Source organism: Centropristis striata, chromosome 20 (genome assembly GCF_030273125.1).
Source record: "Centropristis striata isolate RG_2023a ecotype Rhode Island chromosome 20, C.striata_1.0, whole genome shotgun sequence".
NCBI classification, from domain to species: Eukaryota; Metazoa; Chordata; class Actinopteri; order Perciformes; family Serranidae; genus Centropristis; species Centropristis striata.
The window spans coordinates 8,095,619-8,111,137 of NC_081536.1; the positions used below are offsets into that span (position 1 = coordinate 8,095,619).

General features: G+C 39.9%; 1 protein-coding gene across 4 annotated transcripts in view; it reads left to right on the forward strand.

The window, feature by feature from the left end:
* macrod2 (mono-ADP ribosylhydrolase 2) overlaps window positions 1-15,519 on the forward strand; it is a 428,964-nt gene that overhangs the window by 108,505 nt on the left and 304,940 nt on the right. For all 4 annotated transcript variants that reach the window (XM_059358761.1, XM_059358760.1, XM_059358764.1 and 1 more), the window contains exon 4: window positions 12,680-12,709. In XM_059358761.1, coding sequence (XP_059214744.1) covers window positions 12,680-12,709 — 30 coding nt within the window. The remainder of the gene's footprint in view (window positions 1-12,679; window positions 12,710-15,519) is intronic.

The following is a 15,519-nucleotide window of genomic DNA, read 5'->3' on the forward strand; positions in this document are numbered from 1 at the left end:
GGTGGGAGCAGGCAGTCAGCTGTCACGGAGGTTTTTATAAACCAGCAGGAAACCCCTAAAGTTGCGCTAATGCTAGTTCATTTCTTTTCCACACAATAGCTAATGCATCCTTTTCATCAGTGCATCAGATGGAGAAAATCTTGTGTAAATCTTGGCTTTAGCACATAACCCAACATTAAGATGGCTGCAGCGTGTGTGTGTGTGTGTGTGTGTGTGTGTGTGTGTGTGTGTGTGTGTGCGTGTGCGTGTGTGTGCGTGTGTGTGTGTTGGGGTTCAGCAATGAAATAAAGAGCTTGGAGGCAAGCCAATTAACGGCTGCAATTAAGCACTACCGCAAAGTTCAGCAGGAGGACGGCAATATCATTTAGAGAGATATAACCATTGTCAATCTATTCTCCTAGTTAAGTATCCCCAAGATAACTATTTCACTCTCTCAGCCTGCAACACGTCTGTCAATTATTTAGTTTGATGCAGTTGATTATGTGTCCCATTCTCCTGGAGAGGAACACTTTCTGAAACCAAACCAGACACAAGCATTACGTTCTGAAGTGAATTGCAATATGTTGATGGAAGCGCTATAGGCTCACCCACTTTATCCGGTAAAAATGATGTGTAATTATCCATTCCCTTGTCATGCCTATAGTTTTACAAACATAGGTGATTGTGGAGTCTGATGAGTACTTACAGTGGATGATTTCAGTTGTTTGAGCAAATGGGGCTAAAGGGAGACTTCATATTACACTGTGGCTAATATCCTCTGATGAGTTACAGAGGTGCTTCCATCGAGACGTTTAAATATTGTTAAAAGTTCGTCAAAAGACAACAGCAAGAAGCAAAGCAAGATTTGTGTCAGCCAGGCAAGATGTTTTCAGACCAGTGAGAGGGAAACTGGATTTGAGCAGACTGATCGTATCAATTCAGTTGACATAAACAAATTATTAACAAAGCAGAACACCGAGTACCACAATGCTCAAGACTGGGCAACAGAGTGGAAGAAAACAAATAAAAAAAGATAGAATATTTAACTCTTTTCCGCTCTTCATCCTGCCAATTCACTGTTTTATTCAAGCTCAGATTTAGATGGTGACAGTGCCAAGAGGAAAACACTCTGCCTGTCTGATTGTGTAATTCTCACGGTGTCAGCACTGTGTTTTACAATTTCATAGGGTGCCTTTTTAAACCACCTTGAATAAGCAATTGAAACAGGTTGTCTTTTTGTTTTGTTTTTACAAAAGGCTGCAGATACCAGTGAGCAGGAAATTATCATCTGGGATTCTGTGTGAATGTGTTTGTGGGGGGAAAAGAACCAGATGCTTGTTAAAAGATGCACTGAAGTGAACACTGTGTGATCCATAGGCGTACAAAAGAAAGAAACTCAAAACAATATTGCGCTATTATTGTTGCAGACCATGACATTTCTGTACCTAAGCTAATTCCACTGTTGTTCAAAAGGCAGGAACTGTGAGGTATTTATGTATGTGAAAACCCCCTTTCGCTATGGGTGCTGCATTATTCACAAGCCACAATATCTAACATGGAGATAACAGGGTGTGATATCAATTCACACTTGTCAGTCCATAATGATTGTAGGGCAGGATAGAAATAACCTGAGCAGCTCCTTCTTGCATTCAAAGGCCTGTTTCTGTTGCAGTTTTCTTGTCTTAAAAATGTGGCTTGTGATTGTGAGTTGAGCTGGCACAATGGAAGACATAATCTTTGAGGTGCAAAGCGATTTTTATTTCCATTACAAAGTATGGGAAATAAATAACCATCTCAAAGTAAATACCTCCCATTATGATCAAACCATTACAACTCGCTATTAATGTTAATACAGGTATGATTATTTATGAGATCATCTCTCATCCAAGAAGGATTGGCTTATCTTTGTAAGAGCTTTCATCATGCTCTTCAGTAGACTGAGCTGACGTGTCTTCATTTAGACTCTGTTACACTCGATTTCCGAGCACCATTTTCTGCAAGAGCTGTGTTTTTAGGCAAAGGGAATGTTTTGTAGTTACTTTAAGATGTAAAACCTTACCATATACAGCACTGCATCATTCTAAAATTTAGTATTAAGTAATTTCTCTGTAACATATTTTAGGCTTGTCATCTTTCTTTGTGTATTGACCTTTACTGAGTCATTCTGTCCATTAAAACCCTCTAAACTCCACAACCCAGTGGTGGATTTGAAAGGCACATTTTCTTTAAAAAAAATGGCAGAAATACACCATTCATAATTGCTACAATATGTTAAAACAGAAATTATTTTTTAAATTGCAGATGGTCCTTGAGTGAATTATGTGTGACTCATGCTTCTGTCAGGAAAATTAATAACTGAATTGTTGAATTAACTTCAACAAAATCACTTTATTCTACATGTATCATTTAAAAGTTTGCCAAAAGTAAACAATTTGCACTTTCTAGATCCTGTAGAAAACATTAAATTTTGTGCTCCGCAACGGGGAAGTTATAAATGACTCAGCTGTGCGGTCACATGACACAAATTCAGTTACTGAACTCCCAGCTGTTTACACAGAGCAGAGAGGAGAGGACAAGAAAGGTTGTACAAATGGAAATAGTTCAATATGTAAATCACATGGAGCCCCCAATTTTTTCAGGAATATTTTTTTTTTACTTGTGGGAAATGTTGCATATACAGTACTGTGCAAAAGTCTTAGGCAGGTGTGGAAAGATGCCTCGAACAATTGATGCTGGTTTGAAGGCAAAGGGTGGTCACACCAGATTTTCTTCTGTTCACTCACTTGTCATTTTGTTAATTGATAAAAAAATAAACTATTAAAATTTTTATATTTTTTGACTGCATTTTTATTTAACAGCATTTTTCTCATCTGCCTAAAACTTTTGCACAGTACTCTATATTCCATTTTATTTAGTTTTGGTAAAATAATTATTAAAGAAATTCAACTCATAAGTTCCTTTTTTCTGATGATTTATGTCATTATAACTGTGTCATACAGCACAAAAGACATCTCCACACGTCTAGCTATGGTTGTGCTGTTTCCATAGAGGTGCAGGATTTATATATTGCAGTGAAAAATGAGGCCACAGTGAGATGAAAATGTGATAGGAGCGTAAAACGAGCTGAAACTACTTTGGGTTCAGAGGGTTCATGTTCTACACAAGAAAGCTACAAAACAAGATGTAGAAGTACACCAATTTTCACAATAATGATAAAAAGCCTCACATAATTAACACACAACCCATTTTAGCCTTCATGCGTACAAATGTTTTTTTTCTCACCTTGGTAACATGAATAATATGGTATTTCTGTTGGACTTGATTCAGCTGCTTCAGCCTGATTGCTGTTGGCGCTCAAGGGAGATGAGGCTCTGTGACATAAACTGAGTACTTCTAAAGCCAAGGCTCACTTCACACATCACCTCAACACTTACACCGCTGTGATCAAATAGACGGTGCTTGGAATGGATTCTCTTAAGTGCCGGTTAAGTGCATTTTGCTAAGGAAGTAAGAGAAGTTAAAACACATTTATAGTGTTAAAAAAGACAATGCACTCTTCCTTAATGCAATGTTCTGCACTTAAGCAATATGGAGTCTAATTCTGAGTGTATATCCCATGCCCTGGCTATCAAGGGCAAGGCCCTCATTTCAACACTTCTATTTTCTGCAAAGAGAAAGCAGTGATATGTAAGGAAGTCGATTCCGAAACCACACTCCAGTAGCTGAGAATCTCCAATTTAATGCTGCCCTGGCTCTTCCTTGTGGAGGAATCTCAGCCATGTTATTTTGGATATAGTGAGGGGAACTGTCTGGCTGCCTGGTGGGTACCTAGCTGGGGGTAGTGGACTGTGAAGGCCCTGAGGAGCCATGCGGGTCTTTAACATAAAAACAGGCCTGATCGCCAGTAAGGAAGAGGCTGCATTAATGCGAGGCTGATAAATCCAAAAATGGGACTGGATAAATCCATAATATGCAGCTGCTGGCCCAAATCCTGCCAGAGGTCCACAGTGACACCAGGCCCTGTGAAGTTTGCAGATAACCTATTTCATCTCAACCAGAAAATGATGGTGCCTCTTCAAAGTTGGCACAGATGCACAGCACAGGGCTGGTGAATATCAGTTAAAATATCTGGCTGTGTTATATAACAGATGCATATAAAATCTTTGCCCAGTGTTCAAGGTTTAATGTTGAATACCTTAGCTGGCTTAATTTTTTTATGGATCAGTTTGCATTAGTCATCCGCACTTCTACTGTAAGTGTCTCATGTATTAATAGTCCTCTATAGCATCGCCTAAGGCATGTGAGCAATGAGATGTCAAGAAATACATTAGATATGTGAGAATATGCCACAGTAAACATTTACATGTGTCATTAGCTGGCTTAATTTGTGTACTTTTTCCGGAGTATTAATGTGGATATTTGTGGCTTTTGCGTCTAGACATGACATAATATCACTTTTTAACTTGTTAGATATTGCTTTCATTAGCCCGTCTTTAGTATAATGTGGAATTCAGTTTCACCTTTTCCAAATTTAGCTATAGTCCCACTGTAAAATGTGGCTGAAATAAAAAAAAAGAGCAAATGAATAATTGAATGTGTTGTTTTTCCGAGATTGTGCTTGTGGTTTCTCACAAACCGCAGACATTTTTTCATTGTTTTGACAACCACAGTGCATCTGTGATTAAAATAGTGGGAAACGATCGAAACAACTTCATCTAATGAACCCTGCTCTCTCCACTGCCCCCCTGCATTATGCCTTCAGCGCACTTGCAGCGAGTCTTTCTCATTCATGTTAATAGACCTCGTCTTTAGTGTTGAAAACAATTATTAAGTTACACTTTAATCATTAAAAAGTTGTTTCCTGTGTCTAACTTTGGTGGCATTGACTTTCCCTTGGTGTCAACTTCAGAAGAAATACAAACTCGCGCTTTGCAGAGCCCACCTACAGCTTTATTTTCTTGTAATTTTTCCAAGCTCCCTTCTCAGGATTGGGGGTTGAGCAGATGCAGGTAGATGTATATTTATGAGGGGGATGTGTATTTCAGGGAGAAGCAGTGTTGTGAAAGGTGACCTTGTTAGATAAAAGGAGGGCTCGGAAGCCAAATGATGAAAGAGAATGGGATCATCCTGGGCTCATTAATGTGGATTTGAAGGTCAGGTAATTATAACAATAGACGTGTGGGCTGGCTTTGGCATCTGGTATTGTTGCTTTGTTATGAAGGTGACAAGCCTGCGGAGGAAAGGGATTAATCACTGTGACACCACCCTGTTGTCACATTGATACATTCAGACATCACAACACTGCTGCTATAGCTCTCAAAAGAAGCCGCAAAAACAACATAATTCCAGCCATCAACATTATATGACAAGTACTGTTAAGAATATGAATAGGTTTAAGAAGCAACCTACGGTCGCCTGATATTGTAATGAGCATTTCAAAATAAATCCAACCTAAAATAGAATTCACATCATTGTCATTGCAGTGATTTTGAACAGTTGAGCCTCAGTGTTTGACACAAAAATAAGTCCCTTCCAAAACTTGTGATGCAGTGATAAGTTGCTGCTTCACACACCAACGTTTCCACATGGCCCAGGTTGGTATGGTAACTCATGAGCCAATGTAGGCAGCAGGGAAGTTAAACAAGGCATCCCACAGCAATAGACTAGAGATAGACGAGCCTTTTATAGCCTGAACTGAAAATACTACACAGCAGGCAAAAGTTCAACCCATCATCTGATTTAATAGAAATTTTGTTTGTGCTAAACGCTGACAGAGTATCAATACACATGAGAAATGAGAGCTGCTTGATGTTACCAGCACCAAATCAACTTAATAGAACAACCCAGTGAATGGCAAACAAGGTCTGCAACAAGGTCCTCCTAAAATTTTACAGCGCGGAAAACCCTGTAACTTACTGTAAGCTTGTGTGGAAGGCAGGGGATATAAAGCTGGCAGCGAACTCTAAATTCAATTTAATTTGGTGTTGTTTCACAGCAGAGGCAGGCACAACTTGCAAGTTTTTCAAAATATGCGAATGTCAGAGTTGAACAGTGGCAGGCAATGCTGTTAAAGAAGTGTTCAGCAAGTTCCCTTACCCAGCCTGCACACACTGCAGATACTAAAGCCAAATACAGTACTTTCCTGCAAACCTACCCTTTACCTGTGCTGCCAAATGCCAAATTCTGCTTGTTTGGAGTAGACTTAAGCAATAAACCACAAAAGGCAGTGAATGCTTAACAACGCCTGCATATGTATCTAGCATCTGCAGCTACTATGCTTACTCTCTTGAGTGAGCTTGACAACAAAGATAGAGAAAAGTGAGCATTATATACTACACATAGCAAATGGCGTGCAAACTAGCTAACGATACATCATTAACTTACCAAAGTTTGCTGGTGTAGTTTGTCATCTTTGGATGCAATAAAAGGCAGAAGGGTTGGGATTGCTCAAACAAGGATCTTTGTGTTTTAAGTACATTCATTGAATGACAGTGTTGTGTACTTCTTACCATTCTCATCCTCTCATTTTGAAATGGGAATTTGTTTTAGAAGATTTTCTTCAAACAGTACAACAGCTTTTAATGCAACTCAGCCAATCATAATTCAGGACCAGAAGTATTTGTTTTAAAATTTAAGATTTTTCCTTTCCTATCTTGTGTAAATAAACGTGCACAAGCCTCATATCAATGTTCTACCATTCCTCTGAAACTTTAGTCATTTAAATGGCATGTAGTTTAATTTCAGTAAATACTTTGACATGTAGTGATATGAGGTATTGTGACATTAGCTTGTCCACATTTCACCCCTGTGTGTGGAGTAGAAGGTTGTATACTGTACTTGTTTCAGCCACAGTTGCATCATTTTGACTGCCAGGCTTTAGCCTTTGTGTGTGTGTGTGGTGTGTGTGGTGTGTGTGTGGTGTTGTGTGTGTGTGTGTGGTGTGTGTGTGTGTGTGTGTGTGTGTGTGTGTTGGTGTGTGAATCTGCTGCTGGGATCGTGCCACCTCTACCACAAGTTTGTCTGGCTCAGTCAGGCTCCTCTGGGACCACTAGAAGCTATAAAGAACAAAAATGTCAACCAGTATCATCAGACGAGGCAGCATGTGTGGTGTAGCATGCATTTTTAATGTGCCACAAATAAGAAATACCACTGTTGCCTCTCCTCTCTCATCCCACAACTGGTGGCTCGTTTAACTTTTATTTCTATTTGTGGGAATTTCGGCAGCTACTAAAAGAAAAAAGAGCCCCCCATCATTAAAGGTTAGAGTTGCCTCAATTTAATACAGAGTCCACAGACATGGCTTGATATTATAACTTAGCCTGAATATTTCTGAGTTGGGTTGTGTAAGTCTGTAAGTGCACGCACATGCATGTGTGTACTGCGTGTAATTGTGTGTGTGTGTGTGTGTGTGTGTGTGTGTGTGTGTGTGTGTGTGTGTGTGTGTGTGTGTGTGTGTGTGTGTGTGTGTGTGTGTGTGTGTGTGTGTGTGTGTGTGTGTGTGTGTACAGGCTCAGTAGCAGTGCTTGTTAGGAAGGCTGGTGGAGTGGAAAAGTGTCTGTGTGTGGAGCAGCAGCACATTATTCCTCTCAAAAAGAATTTGCCAAAGTCCTTCACTCCACTGACTCTTTGAACATCGACATTCAGAGCTGACATGTTAAACATCAGAACACTATGAACAACGTCTAATGACCATCTAAGTGTCAACACAGTGTACAAATTATCTGCTTTTTGTTTCTCTTTTTTCAGACCATCCATTTGCACTTCATTGTGTTGTGGGTGCTAATTTGTGCCCATCAAATTAGCTGCGAATATGATATCTAATTAAAGCAGAAGAATGGAGGAAAAAAATAATGTGACTCTCAGTTACAAAGAGCAGGTCTATTGACCTAGATTGTGTTTTTATCTGGGACAGTTTGTGTGTTTGGAGTCACATTTGCTGTAATCAGAATTCCTTCAATATGTACAGGTAAGAAACACTTCAAAGCACAAGTAAGTTGCAGTTAGTGGTGGACTAGTATGGCCAATGCTGATATTTAGAGAGCAAGGCCACAGATATATAATGCCGATATCATGTTTTAATTAACATGATAATAACAAATTATTGAACTTAAATGGACATTTGTTTACATTGTGTCTGCTTGCTTAAGTAGATCTGCACTCTGTTGCACTTTTATCTATTTAGTTAATTTGTTTTTGTTTTGAGCCTTTTTTTGTTACATGTGGCTGAAAAAATCTCTCAGCTTAATAATATCAACAGGTAATCAAAAAAACTGAACTTTCTCTAAAAGCACAACCAAACTTATGATTACAAAAATAAAGTTTTTTTAGTGCACTTAACAACATAATTTATCAGCAGATCAATGTTAGTGTTGTGTCTGTCTCTGTTGTTGGCTCAGTGAAATTCTATAATAAAAAAATAAAAAAATGTGAATTAATTTGTCTGCCATTAGTTGCAACAGAACACAGCCACAGGATTTGCAGCCACTGATAGGTCGGTAGCACTACATAGCACCCTGGTTGCTTTGAAAAATTGCACCAAGATTTTTTTTGACTCATCTATTTGCAACAGAGCAGGCAACCTGAACCATAAAACTTTTTTTATTAGTTTCTGTACCCCACCTTTTATCCCAGAGTCACAGCAGAGTACACTATTAACCTCTGAGCTTATTGAGAAGCATGCGAGAGACTGCTAGGGATAAGTTGAGTGTGTATTCAATGGAGCATATTTAAAGGGTTCAGTTAAGGTGCCAGAGACCAGAAGGTAGACAGTGAATCTGTTTACTGCTTTGAGGTTTTGTGGTTCTGCACTAGCACTTCCCATTTAACTGCATGATCTAGGGCTCTGCTGACGACACCAAACACACAACCCAGATCCATGCCTCACTGCCCTCTGCACACACAGGACTCTCACAATGAAGTGCACATAAGCCATTTTTATGAATGCTCTGCAAATATATAGACACACTGAGACAAGAGGGTGGTTTCACCATTCCTTTTTCCTCCCTGTTTGTGTCTGTGCCGGCTTCTTGACGCAGTGCCACAATCCATAAACTGTGCCTGTCACACGCTCTGGCTCGGGCCCTGTTATCAATATTTTCTTGCTGTGAAAACACACAGCAGCAGCTCCGCTGCATTGTCATTGGCTGAGGGATAAATGAGGTTGCTGCAGGGGGTTAAGAGTTCAAAGGGCAGACAGGAAGTGGGTCCTCCCACAGTGACAGTTCAGGCATGTGTTTGATGGGCCAGCCTAATGCCGTGGACCAGCAGTTCCTAATGACCTGCCATCTCCAGGCAGTCTGGGGAGCCCTTCCACTGAGATTTATGACCCATGTTGTGGTTACCACTGGGACAACTCTCAGCAGCACTCCTGACAAACTCCAAGTCATAGCCTGCTACTTGGGCTTCACTCTTTCTTCTCATTTACTGGGTCGTTGGAAACCTTGAAGGCTAATCTCTGCTACCACAAGAAGTATTCAGGTTCTCTAAAATATTAAAGCTCAAATATCACTGCAGTATTTAGTTGAATATGATGGGATCCTTGTGGTTGTTTCGGAGATAGAGATGTGGTCTATTCTGTCCTTGAAGTAAAAATTGATGAATTGATTCATGAAATTCCCAAAGGGGCACACACCGGCGGACACTGAAGAGAGGGCGAGAAAGTCAAAAAGCCATTAAACGTACATTCAAGGAGGCAGCACCACCCGTACGGTGCTCAGCCACTGTAGAAGAAACAGATAATGGTCTTCTGATAATACTAATCGTTGGCTCTCTCACTGCTTCCCTAAAGGCAGAAATGTGTTGATCCACCACAAGATAGCCAGACTGAGCCCAGGGCAGGCACAAACAGCAAGAGGAGCTAGTTTATAATTAATACACACTCTATAAAATATGCATTATAGGGTGGATGTGGCCAAATATGGATTTCTGTTTTTGATTTTCACTCAGGATAATTGAAGCACTTCTCAGGCAAGTCATACTGAATAAAGGCACGAGCTCATAGTTTGCTGCCAGAGTGTAGGGCTGCTCTGTGTGCTGCTGTAGGTTAGCTCCTCTCTTCCCAGCTGTTTTTTATTTGTCTCGTGCTCCAAGACAGATTGTTAAAGCAAGTCCCCATCCACTTTGGGATTTTAATGTCTCCCTTGATATGCCTCGCTGTGGGCTGAGCTCACTGACTCTGTAGGTTACAGATATTTTGTGTGCATAAGCAGCACAGTGTGCTTCAAGATAAACTGCCAAAACATGCTTCATGACATTCTGATCATTAAAAGAGAGGATGCAGGGAGAGGGGGGAAATGAAAAAGCATAAAGCAGCGTTTTTTACCCCTCCCTACTTCCATATTTATCAAACCCACCGCGGAGATGAGATGGCTGTCGAACACTCTTCATCTCTCAGTGGGCTGTTGCCGTGATCACACTAAGTCACATGCGGTTAGAAAGCAACTAACATCTCAACCCCCAGACTACCCCCTTCACTACTACCACTAGCCCACCTCTCTCTTTCTCTCTCTCTCTCTCTCTCACACACACACACACACACACACACACACACACACACACACACACACACACACACACACACACACACACACACACACACACACACGGAAGAGTTGTGTCAGACTGATTAGCAACCACATCTTCAATCTCTGATTAGGTGTGGAGTAAATGAAGCGCCCCCCTCAGGTATGCATTTCCATAATGTCAGGTAATTAAACCCCAGTGTTTTAATAGCTCAGGAATAGGAAGATTCCCCAGGAGACTAGGCAATGATGATAGACTTTGCTGAATACTAGCATACTATTAGCTTGTCTTTTACTGGCGATGGAACTATTCCTTTTATTCTGATAATAATAGATAAACAACAACAAGTTTGACATTAGCATCAAAATGTACTACAAACTGCAAAAGCATTGACCCTAAAATCAAACAAAAATATATCTGGTAATAAACACAACATTTATCCATGCTTTTGAGAGATGAACAGAAAATTTCCTGTTTTGGAAATGCACGTTTGAGTCGTGTGCTTGCTGTTGATAGCTGATAGATTCCAGAGCTAAACAAAAGCAGAGCGAACGTCTTTTTCATCACAGAAAAACCTGGAGAGGTGCTATTGTAAACATGACAGTGAATTGTCAGTACATCCCTATTTGAGTTGCCGTTTCTTGTGTGTGTGTATGTTAGGCTCATACTGTATACACACGCACACAAACAAAAGCCTTTTGATGAAACAAATTCTGCAGTGGGAGAGCTTTTCTTTGTCCCTGTGCCCACTCATATGTGTGGTGCTCAAAATGAGAACAATGCAAAGCCATAATGGTTCCACAGAAAGGTGTGGAAACTGTGTGAACTCCAGAAGTCCCCTTCATACACGTAATCAGGCAACAAAAAAAAGGAAGCCACAGGATTGTGCTATGATTGGAGAGCTCTCCTTTACACCACATGTTCATTATCTGTTGCTGGTGCACCAAAACGTTTTGGAGAAATAATAAGCTTTTAATGGGGTAGTGTTCACTGCTAATGATAGCCAATGCAGCTGGAACTGAACATCATTAAAGGCATGTTGCAGTGTATGATTCTACCAATGCCCGCTGGCTGAACTACACTTCAAACACATGGGCTACCTACTTTCAGTAACGCCCAAATTAACAGATGTACTTTTAAATCCACTATAATCTTTCTCCTCTCATGTGAAAGGGATGTCTCCAACTGACAGATCGGTTCATTTTTAATGATACACTCTCCACCAGGATAGCTGACGTTACCTTCTCTTGAACCAGTAAACTACAGTTAGTGTGGGAGATTCACATGGACAGCACAGGGCTGAGTAATACCATGCGTGTTTGTGAACATGAAGTGTCATAAAGCTGACAAAACTCAGAGTGCGGCTTAACTCTGAGGGTGTTCTACATGTCACACATGACAAAGCCTCACTCTTTAAGATCTCATGTATGGGGCCGAGAGGAGGCCTTCGGCTCGGTTTGTGTGATGTGATTCCATAAAGAAACAACCATAAAGCCACGGTCACATCTGGAATTATGCAGTAATAGATCTAACTGCCACAAACTTCATGCCACCGTTTATTGTTTTTAATGAACCACATGTTTTATTGAGCACAACCTCTGTCTTGTTGCCAGAGAAGAAATCTGGGGAGTGTATATTGTAATGAGCTGCTGACTGAATTGCACGTTTGATGCCAAATTTAGTAGTAAAAAAAAAAAATAACACCGCCACACACAATGATCACTTCTGTCTACTGGAGATGTGATAAACAAACTATTGGATGACTTTCTTGTTGCTTGTTACCTTTGGATGTCTGCGGTGTTGTTGGAAGCTAGCATTAAAAAAACCCTAAATCTTCTATTGCCAGGTACAGCTATTCAAATGTGTGATTACAGGTTTAGTGATACAAAAATATGTAACATAATCATTGAAGCCAATTTCAAGCTCTTTTTGGCACTTCATACTTACCGTTTTTCTTTTGACTGCTGTGAAAATATACTGAATGTTTTCATGTTCTCAGTCGCAGTGAGATTTGTCAGTTGTTAATTTGAAATAAATGACACATTTGATAATTGTATTGTATTTTTTAGAAATCACGCTTGTGCAGTCAAACTTTGATGTCCAAATATTGCTACTCTCTAGAATAATCCGTATTTGCTTACTCTGAAGTTTACTGACACATGTTTTTCTCTCTTTCCAGCAAACTCCAGTCTTCTGGGAGGAGGAGGAGGTGAGTGAACACCTTTTTGTTTTTCTTTCTATCATGTCATTGTTTGTTTCCATGGTATTAAAGCAATCAAAGTTGCACTCATCAGGTCTCATATGGTGCATCTATGTACTTCTGTGGATTCATGGCAGACTTTAGTGTCTATTTCGCTCCAAGTGTCCGTGTTAAATGTGGCCGAATGTAAGGCCAAAACATTAGAGCGCCGTGCAGCGCAGCCCTGCACTGTGCCACACCGAGAGATGGTCATTACTTTAGCGGCCTGCCCAAGAACATTATCATCAAAGCAGTGGAGGAAATCTGAGGCAGCCGACCGTGGTGTGGGGATAATGGGTTGGGAACTCCAGTAGGATGCTACTGCCCAATCCAACTGTTCTCTGAAAATTTGACTTTTACACTGACATGATTGAAATAATCATTCTTTACCACATTAGAATTAGGTTGGGGTAAAATGCTCCCAGTTACATGTGAAATGTTAATTTTAAGTCCGAAGGGGAATTTTTTGATGATCTGTTGGAATCGTATGACAATGAAATAAGGTCAGTGCTTCAGCTTTATCTGTTTATCCATCTGTGTTGGATGTCACTTTGAATGTGTCATCCTCCGCTGACAGGCTTCAGCTGTACAGGGTGATCCCAACCAGGACACAACACATCTGTAAATCTATGTTCTTATACAGTACTATTACAGTTTCTAATTTAGGAGTTCATCTTAAGAGACATTCTTTTTTTTAACTTTCTTCAATTGTTTTAGTCTTGACTACAATTTCTTTAGTCAATTGGTTAGGGTTTTTTTGTGTGTTTTTTTTAAAATGCTGAATTACTTTTTTCCAAGAAACTTATGTGCACATCTCTGTGAACACACGATTTAAACTGGTGCTTTTGCATGATTTTTTGTAGAGAAACTCAATTTTACAGATCTGCCAATTAAATTAATTGACAGAATCTTTTTGGAATTTCCCTCTAGGAAAGCGATATCATCTTAAAATGTCTCAAAACGACCAGACCTATATTATACATTTTGTTGAGTTGCGTTATCCCAAATGTCTCCAACAACTACAATCTGAAATTTTAATTAAAAATTTTAATCAGCGTCCGTCGCCTGTCAGTGGCTTCTTATCCCCTTTGCACATGTGTCAGTGGTGGTTGTCTGCCAGAAGTTGTCATAAATGAATTATTATCCAGTTCGAAGCCACATTTTGACGGTACGCTATATATTTGACCAGATGAGGGACTTTAGTTACTGCGAGTCTGGGTCTTACAACGTTAGTTATTAGAGAAACAGCTGATTAAACGTCAGTGGCAGCTCGACTCACAAGCCCTCTGCCGGCAAACTGAACAGTACTGCATGAAGAAACACAGAATTTAATGCTTTATTCAGTTTTTTTTATTTTTAATTTTACCAGTTTTAATAACCAGTTGAAAAACCTCCTGAATGACCACTGACGGATTTCAGAATTCTAAATCTTTTGTTTTTAATGTCTTGACTGAGAGATTCTTGGGGGCATTAAATGAATTATTACACATTTAATAAATTATAAGAAGCAATACATTCGCTGACATTTACAGTATGCCAGACATTCCCTGTTTATTCACAGTGCGAGTGTATATGTTCAGTATTTTTAGTTTTTTGTAGACATAGAACAGCTAATTATCATAATGATGTGGGTGATTGTGTTATGTAGTTCTTCTATAGAAATTGGTTTAACTGGAAACGGCACATAGGACAGAATTATTCACTTTTCAGGATGTCACTTGTGTTTTTATTTCTTAATTTATTTGGACTTGAACACCTGGCATGAAATATGAGTCATCAGAGGCGAGGGATGTGCATAAAGCAACATCAAAGCCACAGCGTAGTTAACTGCTCAGTGCACATGGTGTCCATTAGAGCATACACGGGGCTGTTGAAATCTTATTCCCATCTAATCATGCAGCCTGGAGTGGCCCTCATCTTGTCTGATACATGGTTAGGATTGCAAGCTTTCCAGGCGTTGTTGCATAGCAGTGTGGCATCCCAATCTCTATCAGTGACATGGAGAGGCCCTCAGCGCACAACTATCGAGAAAACTCCTGTGATTGAGATCATAGGTCACAAACACGCGTCTCCATAACAAAGCCGGGAGCTGTAAAGCAGGCATACTGTCTTTCTGATTGTTGTCTGTCTCTGCTGCAGTCGGCTCTCAGTATTCATTTGCGACAAGAGGCAATTTTCTTTGCTATTATGGTTTCATTATTATTATTTTGCAGCAGATCACCTTTTTACAGTTCTGCGAATCTCAGAGCACGCAGCCTCTGTGATTGATCCAAGTCCTTCTTTAACTCGTAATAGACATTTGGGCATTTCCCCCGTGTCAACACTGCAGCAACATGAATGAAGTTGAATTTGTGGCTGTCAACACCAGAATATGAGATCTTACATGTCAATTAAGTCATACTTTGCAAGAAAACATTTCAGTTGATTGTGACCTGCAGCTGTGCTTATTAACTCCAGAGGAATTCTAATTGTAGCGAGTGCCATTTTTTGAGAGCAAAGCCTCCTTTCATTCTTAATTGACTTCCAGCGATGCTATTCCTGCCAAGATACTGGCACAGGATACAAGATCAATTAACTATAAAATGCTAAGACTCACATTTTCTCGTGTTAAAGGGGTAGTTCATATTTTTTGGACTGGGGTTGTATGAGATATTTATTTATATTCAGTGTATTACTTACATTATATATCGGTTGGCAGTGCAGCTAAGCTAAGCGTATTTTTGCCACCGAAGAAACATCCCACCTTAAAAAAATAAATAAAATCAATATCAATTTAAGTG